This window comes from Microtus ochrogaster, chromosome 8 (genome assembly GCF_000317375.1).
Source record: "Microtus ochrogaster isolate Prairie Vole_2 chromosome 8, MicOch1.0, whole genome shotgun sequence".
NCBI lineage: Eukaryota > Metazoa > Chordata > Mammalia > Rodentia > Cricetidae > Microtus > Microtus ochrogaster.
The window spans coordinates 24882935-24896243 of NC_022015.1; the positions used below are offsets into that span (position 1 = coordinate 24882935).

General features: G+C 45.6%; 1 protein-coding gene across 1 annotated transcript in view; it reads right to left on the reverse strand.

Moving 5' to 3' along the window:
- Positions 1–13309, reverse strand: part of Cpxm2 (carboxypeptidase X, M14 family member 2) — a 116639-nt gene that overhangs the window by 53066 nt on the left and 50264 nt on the right. The window contains exon 4 of the mRNA XM_005351393.2: positions 12914–13053. Coding sequence (XP_005351450.1) covers positions 12914–13053 — 140 coding nt within the window. The remainder of the gene's footprint in view (positions 1–12913; positions 13054–13309) is intronic.

The following is a 13309-nucleotide window of genomic DNA, read 5'->3' on the forward strand; positions in this document are numbered from 1 at the left end:
GTGTGTGTGCTCATCAGAGGAAGAGGCAGACATACTGTGTGTGTGTAAATCAGAGGAATGAGGGAAACAGACAGAAAAATTCCCCAATCAGGTCAATGTCATCTTGATTCACACATGGATGGCAGCTTATGGGAATGTTAATGTCAGTCCCATTGACTTTGCAGGCAAATGGGAGCCGTGCTAGCTTAGTGGAATACAGGCCACACAAATTTAACTACTTATGAGTGAATCTAACAGGACACACAAAGGATTCATGTGCTGAGCGTGACAAAACTTTGGTGACAGAAACTAAATTTTTTTTCATGGAAAAATAGTGTGTGGTCCTATATCAAAAGATTCAACAAAAAGATGTCAACTCTCAGCAAATTAATACGCAGGTTTAACACAATGCCTTTCAAACTCAGTTCGATATTTTGTTGCTATAAACATGATTATTGTAAACTTAATGTACAAAGGCAAAGGATCTAAGCAAACTAAGCAATTTTGATATAGAATGAAGTGTGACAAATGGGTCTACTCAACTACAAACATTACATAACTGCGGAAATCATTATTGCTCTTACAGTCCTTGGGTTTAACCCCCAGGATTAGAAAGTAAACAGGAAATAGGTGTTGAAATAAGGAGCAGGGGGCTGTGTCCCCGGCACCCGGCCACCCCCACGGCTAGCTTTACCTGAAATAATTACACAGAAACTGTATTCATTTAAACACTGCTTGGCCCTTTAGCTCTAGCCCTTACTGGCTAATTCTGATATCCCGATTAACCCATCTCTAATAATCTGTGAGCACTGATCTTACCAGGAAGATTCTAGCCTACGTCCATCCTGGGTCGGAGCTTCATAGCGTGTGCCTCAGAGAGCAGAGCTCTCGCCTCTGCCCGCAAGAGTGGAGCATCATGTCTCTCTGAGGCGTCTGCCCTCGAGAGGAGAGCTGTCGACTCTGACCTCACTTCCTCTTCCTCCCAGCATTCTGTTCTGTTTACTCCTCCCACCTATGTTTTAACCTATCAGGGCAAGCAGCTTCTTTATTTAATTAACCAATGACCTTCCTCCATCAAATAGGTAAGGTGGAGGCATTCGGGGACTGTGTGGTCTGAATGGAGGGATAGATACACAGGTTTAGGAAGTAGAATAGAGACCCAGGCGTGAATCTACCCTGCTATGGTGAACTGATATTTAACAAAGGTTCAGGATATTCAGCCATGAGAAGACAGTGTTCTCGGTCTGATATTCTCTAAGCGTAACACCTTAAAAGACTGGGTATATTAACCATGACACATTCAAAAGTTCTGTGCAGTCAAAGACAACCTAAGCAAAGTGTTACAAAAAGGAATAATTTGGAGAAGACATCAGTATCTTAAATCCCAGTCAAAGTGGGGTTGTGCACATGCTAATCATGACCTCTAGCAGAACTCTTCTGTAATAAAACATGCCACTGGGGCAGAGGGCCTGGGTTCAGTTCCCAGTACACATGGCATAGCTCAAAACTGCCTGTAACTCTTACAGGTATGTGACACCCTCTTCTGGCCTACAGGCTCTTGTATGCATAACTACTGGTTACTTATGGTGAACATAAACTATCCGCAGAGACACGCATATATACGCACATAAAAATAATCATCAGTGTTTTAAAGTATGGCATCTTCTAGGCCCAAAGGATACTTAGGAAAGGCCTCAGGCACACATTGGCGGTCTATCACACTGAATATATACTGCACTGAAGGTCCCACCACACTGGAGGTCCACCACACTGGAGGTCCCACCACACTGGAGGTCCACCATACTGAAGGTCCAGCACACTGGAGGTCCACCATACTGGAGGTATGCCACACTGAAAGTCCACCACACTGGAGGCCCCACTTGGAACTCCACAGCCTCAGTCTCTTTTTGCCTATCTCTCCAAAGACAGAACCTCCTGAAATCCTATCACAAATGTCAAGACAGTCAAGTTCTAGTCAATCATCCCCAATCTGGAACCTAGACTCTGAAACTTTCTGAGAACTTGTAGGACACCATAAATGGAAAATTCTACACCTGAGCTCATGTTGTAGGTTACGGTTGGCATGCAAACACACTAGAAATATTAAAAAAAATCACCTTCAGGCTGCATGTATAAAATGCATAAGAAACAAACAGATTTCATGTTTATCCTTGGCTTCTATATCCAGGATGTCTCGTGTGAACACTTTAAAAACAAAATCTAAAGATATTCTGGTTCCAAGCATTTTGGGGTGATACTGAACCTACCATAGACCTATGAGAAGCCCCCAGTCCTCAGAAGTGATGGGTGCTAGGCATCTCCCACTTCCATACACAAGTAAGGAAAGCATAGCTAATTCCTCTTCAGTTGGAAAAAAAAGGATGCATTTGGAGCCAGTTCTCTGTTGGAATCGCAAGGAAGTTGGCTGCTTCTCTGCTTGCCCATTCCCTCCCTGTTAAGCCACATTCCAGCAGTCAATGGCCCAAATCCTGGACTTTGGGCAGAATTGATAATCCCAAGAGGTCTAGACCAGCCTTCCCCACTGCTGCAAATAAAATATAAAAGAGAAGGTTTTTTATCTTGCTTGTAGTAGACATACTCAGTAGTTAGAAAAAGAGCCCACACTTATTCTCCCCAACTCCACCTCCTCCCTCCCTCTTTCTAGAACTGTAATCACCTGGCCAAATGGCTCCTCCTCCACATTCTCAGTGCAACCAAATGTTGGAGCCTGTGTGCAATCTCAACCCACTGATGGATTGTAGTTTTCACTTTAGATTGGTTACGCGGGCTTTGGGGGAATGTAGGAAGAGTTCTGTGAACTCCCAAGTATTGCCTGTTTTCCATTACCTCCAGTTAACTTGTCCACAGGGAGACAATAGAGAAACAGCACTTTGGGGCTAGGAGGCAATACATCTGGGCAGAGGGTGAAGCAGCAAGACCCACAGTAGAGAGCTAAAAGCACAAAGAGAAAGTAGGTAAGGACCCCCAAATCTGGAGTCTCCACGTGAGCAATTATTGGAAAAGAAACCAAAGAAAGGCCTTCATGGATGCCAGAGAATGGAGATGCAGGCTGGTGCTGCCCCTGCTGGTGGGCCCACTCACACAACCCAGGGCTAAGTACTTAACCCTGTGCTAAGTAGAGCTGACTGGCAACCTCATTCCCACCTGGCACAGCCTTTCCTCTTTGCCCTGGAAACTTGCTTAGTCACAGGTTCCATAGTTCAGGAGATGGACGGATTGGAGGAGGTACGTATTACCTATGGACCAATTTCCCTTCCTTTGTAAAACTTGCATCTTACAACCTAGTTAATATAAAGCCAACTATATTCACATGGCACACCAAAATGTTTCCTTTACCCTATTATCTCTTCCTTCTGATTTTCAAATAGATTAATAATGGCCCCTTTGGGGCAAGATCGCTGGCCCTGCCTCAGAATAAATCCCCCAGTGAAGTATATGACTCAGTTTCTCTGTCTACATTACAACAAGCCTCACGACACAAAGAGCAAGGGGAGGGGGCATCAGTGGTAAGATGAGAGGCAGAGGAAGCACAAAAAAAGAGGGTCAGTAGTCCCTGAAGAGAGAGGCAGGATAAGCCAGTTCCTCTGGCTTTCTACAACCCAGCCTCCTCATCCATGCAATGAGCCACTGGGCAACACATGAAAGGGCACAGGCAAAGTGCTCACCCATGCCCATTTAGGTGATCGCATGCCTTTATTTAAAGAAATTCTGAAACTGTCGAATGTAACCACAGCCAAAGGCAGACATGTAACAAAATGTCAGATTTGACTTTAGAATATGCAGCAGGTACCTATTGCATCTTTCTTATGTCGGACTTGACTTCTTTGCTACCTAGTGCATCTTTCCTAGGTGCTGGGATCCTGGAGGGTCTTGCTCTGGGTAAATAGGGAAGGGACTTGGAGGAAGAGCAGGTAAGAAGAGCACTGTATCAAGAGCAGCACCAGCTTGTGAGGTCTCTGCTACATGTTGGGGGCGTGGTTTTGTTGCCTATCGCGTTGTATAAAACACAAGGGCAGCTGAGCAAAGTGCATGGGCAGAGAGAGGGATGGGTGGAGCTGCTGGGGTGTGAGAAGAACCCTCTACGGGGAGCACAGAATCCAAAGAAAGCAACAGCAACCGCGGGCTGCTCACTGTGTGCCCAGCGTGGCCTTGCATGCTGGCTTCTTCAATTCTCACACCCGCCTAAGTGGTAGGCATTATTGTCACACTTTACCAATAGAGAAATGGAGGCCCAGAAAAGCTCAGAAATGTGTCCAAGGACATGCTGTCAGGGATGGCAATCTCACTCTAAAATCTGGCATAGATCCGTGCCCACGAGATTCCCATGGCTATGACAAGAGAAATGTGTGTAAGGAACAGACTTAGTTTAGCTCATAGTTCCAGAGGGTTCAGTCTATGCTTGCGTGGTTCTTTTATGTCCAGGCCTGTGCCAATACACAGCATGCCGGCTGAGAGAGTGTTGTGGGCAGAACTAGTCATGTCCTGAGATATATGTACAAAGCAGGGTTGGGGGCAGGGACATAGTACAGCCCCTAGGAGCACATATCCAAGGACCCCCTTATAGCTCCCTACCTTCTCCCAAGTTATTAGCCTATCAATGGATTAATCCAACGATGAATTCAAAGCCCTCATGAGCCAATTACTTCCCAAAGGCCCCCACCTCTGAACACTGCTGTTGTATTGGAAAACAAACCTAAAAGGCCTGAGCGTTTAGTGGTCATTTCTAATCCAAGTCAGCAAAAGACCAGAGTTTCTTTCCAAGTGGATGAAACCTGTCTGCACTCTGAGGCTTAACCCTTTGGGTTAGACATATGCTGACCTTGTTTAACCTCTGGAGATGAGGGGAATAATAAAGACCAGTCGCAGAGACCCCACCCTGGACCCAACACTGGAGATTTCAGGGCAAACAAACTGCAGTACCCAGGGAGCAACATCAATGCAGCACAAAACACATGAGTCGGGGGGAAAAAAGTCAAGTAAGGGTGCAGAGAAGAAAGGAGTTGCCAGCTCTTAGAGTTTGCCAAGTAGATGCTGCTGTTGCTGTTGGTTTCAAACAGTGGCAGAAAAAGGCAGAGAGAACATGGGGTGCACAGGCCCAGAGGCAGCGGCATCCATGATGGATCTGTGGAGCAAAAGGGGGACTTCCGGTCCAGGAAGGAAGTGAGATAAGAACAGGTGTGCAGTGGGAGCCAGTCCAACAGGGCCTTGAGGGGCAGAACATTAGCTCACTGCATGTGACCATTAATATTGATCATCATCTCGACAGAATCGAGTCACCTATGAGACAAGCCTCTGTGATCCCTCTGAGGGATTATCTAGCTCAGGTAAACTGAGGTTAGAAGAGCCATTCTACACGTGGGTGGCACCTTCCATGGACTGGGATCTGAGACTGCATAAGCAGGATCGTGCACAAGGTCCCACTGCTGTCTCCTGCCACCAGGGTAGACTATGTTCTGAGCCGAAAGAGATCCTCCCTTTCTGAAGCTGCTCTTGTTGGAGAGTCAGGCCAATAATACAAGTGTCTAATGCAACAAGGAAGGGGGCCTGCTGCAAAGAGGTCTTTCCCTCCTAAAAGCAACAGTGAGAGATGGCCAGGTGCCAGCAATCACCCACAGGGTTTCCCACCCAGGAACAGGGGCTCTTGAGAAAAGCAGGTTGAAGCTTCCATCCCAGAAGCCAACTCTACAGTTCTTCTACTTCAGACATGTCACCATCTGGGAGCTCATTCCTCAGTCACTGACACCCAGAAACCCAAGTAGGAGGCGTGGGAGGCATTTGTGAAATCTCTGTTTGGTTTTAAACAACTACCTTTGCGTAGGTAGAATAGAGCACAGGATGAAGAAAAGACTGCGCCTCACCTTGAACTTGAACTTGACAGTGTTTTCATCAAAACCCTTTGAGATCATGCCAACCTCTCCTGCTCAGAAGCTGACAGTTCTCCCAGGAGTTAGAAGGGAGTGTGGAAATTCTCTCCCCGGTACAGCGCAGGTGCCTGACATCTCATTTCCCCATTAAGCAAGGGCAAGACCCAGCATGAAGTGTTCTGAAAACACACCGCTCTCCCTCCCTCCAGAAGAGACGGATGATGATTGATGAAGCCTCCCACACTTCTCCCCTTCTGGGGCCTCCAGGCTCCCTTCCCCCTTCTGGAGTTGTAGGGCTCTAATGTCTCTTTCCTCTGAACCCTGGCAAACTGTTCTGTGGGTCCCAGACCCCCCGAGTTGTGGTAAGGAGACAGTGATGAAGGATGGGTCCCCGGAAATGCAGAGAGCCAGGTACTCCTGGAGGAAGAGGGAGGCACTCGCTGAGCAGCACTGCTTTGGAAATGAAACCCTGAGCAGGTGTTGGGCTTTCAGGCCCCCCCTGCCCTCACTGAACCAGCCTTACCCAGTCATTCTTCAACTGCTCTGTTCCTCCCACTTTCGCTCTTCCTTCTGCTGTGACCATACTGTCCTTTCTTTGTACCCTCAGCTCTCCTTGTCCATCTCACCCTGACACCCTTTGCCAGCAGGAAACACGGAAGTCACCACCATTGCAGCCTCCAGATCCCCAGACTTATTCGGCACTCTGTCCTTATGCTCACTCTCTAAGCCACTGGTCCTTTGTGCTGTTGTCCCCAGATAAGCCTCCATCACTTCCTAAGTCTGACATCCCCCAGGAACCCCTGCAGCACTGGGCTGCAATTCCCGCCTCATTTCTCCTAGCACAGGGTGTGTGCTAGGCGCACTCCAGTGCCCTTGGCCTCCTGCAGCGTCACCGCCAACCATACCACCATTCCCTGCAGACAAACCACTGAGATAGTCCAAGGAATAACGAGAAGTCTGTGTGTTCCCACATCCACTGAGCCCTCGCTGAGACCGGATGGAGAAACTCCCTAGGCTATTGCCCAACATGGATCTTTCATTTTCTTGGTTTCTGTCAGTAAGCCTGTCACACTCAATCTCTGTTGAGAACCCTTCCCCCAAACTGTAAAGCCAGTTGTTCCCTCACCTGGATCGGTCACAGACGAGTCCTTCTTTCCAGGGTGATCCCACCACCTCTTGTCAGTCTCACGGCATCTCAGAGCACCTTGGGAGCCCGTGTAGCTGTCTGTCACAAATTCCACTCACTTTATGGTCAATGTGTGACCATGAAGGAAATAATAACTTGTCTTTTCAATCCTGTCTTCTTTGAGGCTTGGGTACCTCACCCTTCTCAAAAAAAAAAAAAAAATAGTTCCCTAAATCTCAGCTAAGACATCCCAGTCCAAATACCATACTAACTTCCTGGGGCTGTGTACAACCCTGCCAATTCTTGGTATTCTTGGGCACAAAGCCTGACTTGTGACTACAGGTCCATTTATCTTACTAATCATTCTGCCTACTTGCTCCAAATTCAGCCAACTGGTCGACCTTCCATAGGTTCCTTCACCTACTCCCCACAACAACTTACAAGCAAAAACCCACTGTTCAAATTACTGCTTTACTTTAAAAACAGATGGTTTTCTCCATTAAACAGTTGAAGTGCAAAGAATTTGACTTTAAAAAATTGTCTACATTTCTTCCAAGTCCTTAGAAGCACTGACTCACCTCAAGCAGAGTAATTAACTTTTCAATCATCAGGCTGGTTATAATTGCAACACTCAGATGTCTAATATACTTTCTGTCATTAGGGAAATGAAAGATTGGTTTTTATTGGGGCACTAGCATTCCACTGAATGGCTATGCAGTGAGGAATGATAACTTATATTGCTGAAGAATATAAATTACTGAAAATCATTACAATTATATTTTATAACTTTCACAGAGCTCAAATTAGTTGAAAGAATTATTATGGCTGAAATTGCAGACTTTGTCATCAGCCTGAAAGTGAACTGGTGGAGGGGAATATGGCAGCCATGCCTCAGGACCTCAGGGTATCATCCCCATTCCTGCCACAAGCCCAAAGGGAGCTCCACCCACCTCAAGTCACTATGATCGCTGCCCACTCTTGAAGCCCCCATAGCACACTGCTTCTCCTACTAGACCACTCCCTGGAGGCAGGAACAAGTCTTGCTTACATTTCCAACTCTCTGCTTAGTACAGAGCACTCAAGAAATGTCATATGAATTAATTAATAAGTACACAGAGAATGCCAGAAACAAATGATAATACAGGTGTTCAGTTTAAACTGTTAACTATGGCAGTCCTATAAGGGAAAAGCATTTTTAAAAGTCTTTTCCTACTGTGGAAATAATTTTTATTTTATTTTTATTAGCATACAAAGAATTGGGTTTCATCATAGCATTTTTCAAACAATTTTTTGTTGATTCTCTTCTCACTTCCACCATAATATTCTGAAATATACATTTGTAAAGTGCCTTCTCCTTTTAACACATAGCAAGAAGCTAGTTTTCTGCTGGTTTGCTTGATTGCTTGGTTTTTTTTCTTGTTTCTTGAGATAGGTATCACGCAGCCCAGGTTGGCTCAACTTACTATGTAGCTCAAAAGAACCTTAGGCTTCAGATTCTCTTGCCTCCACTTTGTGAGTGCTGGGATTACAGCTGTGCACCAACACATCCAGCTTTTACACACTGCTGGGGATCCAACCCAGGGGGGGTCTCCTTCATGCTAGGCAAGCACTCTATCAAGTGAGCCACGTCTCCTAGTGCAAAAACCTCTTTTAAGCAGCAACATCTACCTGAAACACTCAAAGAGCTGCCAAGTCCTTTCTTCTCTGTGTCTAAAGTCGTGCCCACCCAAGCGTGGCACTCTTTCACTCTTGACTGCAAAAGGCAAACTCTGTCCCCGGCTCTAGCTTTGCTCATTTGATCTGAATCCTGTGTCTGCCTGGGCTCTTTCACATAGCAGTTAGCATGTGAGGGAATGGGCACACTGCACCTGCGCAGGACATGTAAGCAGCCAGGATGTCTCAGATAGAGACGCGTGAGGAATCTGTACAATGGGAGGTTCCGTGACAGGGAGAATGGAGGCCTGGGAAGGCAATATTCCTCCCCCTTGAACCATACAATGTGATCCCCCAGCCTATCGTTTCTAAATGCTTCCAATAAACGCTGAATTTGGGAGAAGAACCCATGACTGAAAATAAAACTAAAAATAGGCTGTTCTAGATAAACCCAAAGAATGGGAGGGGGGAAATTCTATGTGTTCTGTTAAGTTTTAAGTATCCTAATGTAATTGTTTATAACCCCCAGTGCATGCATGCACGTGCGTCACACACACACCTGTATAAGATAGAAAATCAACCCTTTTTAGAGGACAGAAAACTGAGGTTCAAAGAGGGAGTTTGCATAACCAGCAGGAGCCATGATTTTAGGGCAGGAACCCTCCATCTCTAAGAAGTCTGTCATTTTCCAGCCTAACTTCCTCTCCTTTTCTTCACTCTGTTTTAAGCCTTCTCTCAGTCATTTGCAGTCACAGACGAATTAACTCATTATCAGTCAGGGTGAATGAACCTTTGTTGATTTAATGATACTCATTTACCAGGGAGTCATTTGTTGGGCATCTGTCAGGTGTCTAGTTCTAGACAGGTTCCCCGAATACCGGGACATGGTCTCTCTTAGCAAGGCTCTCAGTAACTGCTGAAAAGAAAGACAAAAACCCTAAAATACATGTACCAGAAACAGTATAGGTCAGGAATTAGGGTAACAGAAAGGGATTGGTCATCCTCAACTGCAAGGATTTAAGATGTCTCATGACCACAATGCGACAGACCCTATTACCTTCAGCATTATCCGTGCGCTGGGGGAGGGAAAAGTTCAGACACCAGAACATGTCCCCTTCTAATTCCTGCTTGGCCCTCAGTGGAGACAGAACTATTCCAGAAGGTAAGGTACACTGGAGCTCATCGGATTTCTTCATGTCATTATCCCTGAGTGATAAATTTGACTTGAAATAGATTTAGACATTGAGAAAAATCTGACTCTTAGGAGTAATTCTACCACTTACCTCCCCCACTCAGATGTCCCTGTCCTAAGCTGCAGGGAGATATTGTTCCACTGTGATCTGCTCATCCCCAACTCCCTTGTGTTTGTAGTTCAGATGAAACGGGAGCCCTGTGCTTCCCTCACTCTCACTGTCTAATCCTGTAATAACCCACCGACTTCATCTCCGATGACAGTGCCCAGACAGGTTAATAGCTAAGCGTGAGCATCAGTGCCTTCATCCCTTCTTGATTACCTCACAACAGTCTTTGCTTCCCCACTTCACATTTTCCCTTGAGCAACCCAGCTTCCAAGCCCTCCTCCCCCAAAGGCTTTCAGAATCTAAGCCGTAAAAATCACCGTCATGTGATACTAGGCCACTTAGGAGGGCAAAAGACATAGCACAGAGCACTGCATCAGCATGCATAAATATATGCATAACTGCCATTAAAGAGCAAAGGAAATTGAGTGTAAGGCTCAGAATAGAAAAAATTGGATGTTGCCAAACTGCAAGAGTTATCCCAGCTCTGAAAATAATATGTTTATAAATAATCTTAAATGTTGAATAATAAAATTCAAACAAAGGAAAAAGCACAAAAGGTCTTCTGTTGATATGAAAAAGGTGGCAAGAAATCAGGACAGTGTTGCAAGGCATGGCTGAGTAAATCACAAGCCATTAAATCACTATGAAATCTGAATCACAGCATGAAAATGTTATGGATATATTAAGTCAAAAATAACATAATTGAATATGCAGTATACTTTCAAAAATCCGTTGATATAAAGACAGTGGAAAAATGAGTAATGTTTTAAGACACTATTAGAGGCTACAATGTTGTCTTTATACTAAAAAGAAATACATAGGCAAGCAGGAGATGAGTCAGTGCCAGACAACTGTCGCCATACAAGAGTATGATCATTGTTGATTTAACAGTGTTCATTTATGAGGAAGTCATTTTCTGGGCATTGGACAGGTGCCTGTTCTGAACAGGTTCCCCAAATGGCAGGGCATGGCCTCTATCAGCAAGGCTCTCAATGACAGTTGAGAAGAAAGACAAAAACCCATAAGAGAGAACCTGAAATCTATCTATACCAGAAACACTGCAAGGCCAGGAATCAGGACAGGTGGCTAACTGTGATCACAGATGCAAAGTCTTGTTCCAGTTTGGTTATTAATGTTGACCACTTCCAAACTTAAAATTAATCTCTGGGATGGTTAGTGTCAACTGTCAACTTGACACAATCTAGAGACATCTAGGAGATGGGCCTTTGGGCAGGCTTCTGGGGGTTATCTTGGCTATGTTAATGAAGTGGGAAGACCCGCCTACTGTGAGTGGCACCATTCCCTAACTAGGATCCTAGACTGTAAGAGTAGGGAGGGGAGCCGAGTAGCAGCATGCCTTCTTCACTCTGCTTCTTGACTGGGAATACAATGTAATCATCCAGTATACACCAGGAACAACCTTAGCGTCTCATGGAAGTCCCTTGGCTATCCTTGGAAATTGAACCACTTCAGAAACCACCAAAACCATGTATATGGCTATTGTAAAGACACGCAAATGTGACTCTCTCTTGAGACGCTCAAAGCCAATGCTTAGGTGTGTCTTATCCTCTCTCTGAGTGCCCACAATAAGCCTGTACTCTCATCTCTTTCTAATAAACTTCCAAGAGACTCATGAAATGTTTTTCTGCAGCAAAGTCATGAATCCTGTCTTCACCAGAGTAAAAGTCTCTGGAAAGAACCCCTCAGGCAGCAGCATGGGGCTATATCTCTGGCCTTTGCCCTACTGACATTGACAGTCTCAACAGCAAGCCATACTCTGATTTTATAGATTGGTAAATGTTGAAAGACGCCAAGAAATGGAACTTTGGATTGCAGCAGTGTGAAGGGATGGGAACAACCAGGAGGAAGGGATCTCTATGGAATCCCACAAGCCATTTTCTAATGTTGAAACATGGAACTTCATGTCCTTGGCTCCTCAGTGTAGGCAAGTATAGAGGAACCTGAAGACTTCTCACTTAAGTTCAGAAGTCACTGGTGTCCTGTTGACCACACTGAGACCTGCTGAGGCCCCATTTCTGCATGCCCAGGACCCATGGTCAGAGTCATTCATTTTCACAACCTCCTTGAGGTAGGGAGGGTGGAGTTTTCATATGTGCATGCCTGTGTGTGTGTGTGTGTGTGTGTGTGTGTGTGTGTGTGTGTGTGTGTGTGTTGATGCTTCTAGATGTTACAGTGTTACATTTATAATAAGAAGAAACATATACTTATTTTCACAAAATCTCCAGGCCACAGGATTCCTCACACTGCCTTGATTAGTGTGCACCCTGTGACTAAGTCCAGCTGCCCTGACTTGCCATCGTCACCACCACCATTCTGAATTTTAGCTCTTTACTTACAAAAATAAACTCGCCCTCACCCACTTCCCAGTGTCTAACAACCCTCATAGTTTTGTTCAGTGCTGGGGATGGAACCCAGGGGTCAAGCATAATAAGCACACACGCTACCCCCTGAGTTGCATCCCTATCCCAGATGGACAGTTTTAAGAGGCTGTTGCCATCTCGTGGGATCGCTATCAGACCATCCTTGTTACTAACATAGCTCTAATCCCAAGACCAAGTCTCATCCCCAGGTCTCAGCTGGTTCATCCTTATAACACATCTCAAGTGGTCATTTGTTTGGAAACATGCCAAGGCTTCTAGTCCTTCTCCCAGAGTCTGAATGTACTCATTGTTTGCTGAGAGTCCCTACCTCAGGCTGAGTTTAACCCACTTGTCCAGATACCAATCTCTTGATGGGATCCAAGCTAGCAGCCACCTGCCTCAAGGGCTTATCTATGGCTGGACCTTTGTCCATCCCATCCTCCATTTCCTGTGAACCCTGAATGGGGGTGGGTGGTGCGTTCAGCCCTGGCCACCTTCCAGTCACCCCTCATTAGATGATGCTTGGCAGTTCCCCTTCATGTGATAGGTGGTAGGCAGTCTGACAGGCACAGGTCCAGACCCACTTACAGCCAGAGAGAGTTCCTTCCTTGGGTGATGACCCCTGTGAACCTGGTCAGGCGCCGGGCATCCACTTCGATCCACTGATGGAGGTCATTCCGGCCAGCACACCAAGCCCCATCATGAAAGTCGTTTTCATTAATGCCTGCCTGGAAAGAAGAGAGGGGTGTTCAGAAAGACCTTGGGGTAAAGATGACTAAGATAGATCTTGTCTTGAGACTGAGAGGAAGGAAGAGAGGACAAGTGAAGGAAATGAGGAAGGGAAAGAAGAAAAACCACTGCGCCATGAACTCCTTATTCTAAACCATGAGAGGGAGTTGTTGAGTATTTACAAGTTGGGAATATCTCAGTATAGCATGTCTTCTTCTAGGCCAGTGTGAAAGACTAAATTTAATGAGGTCCTAT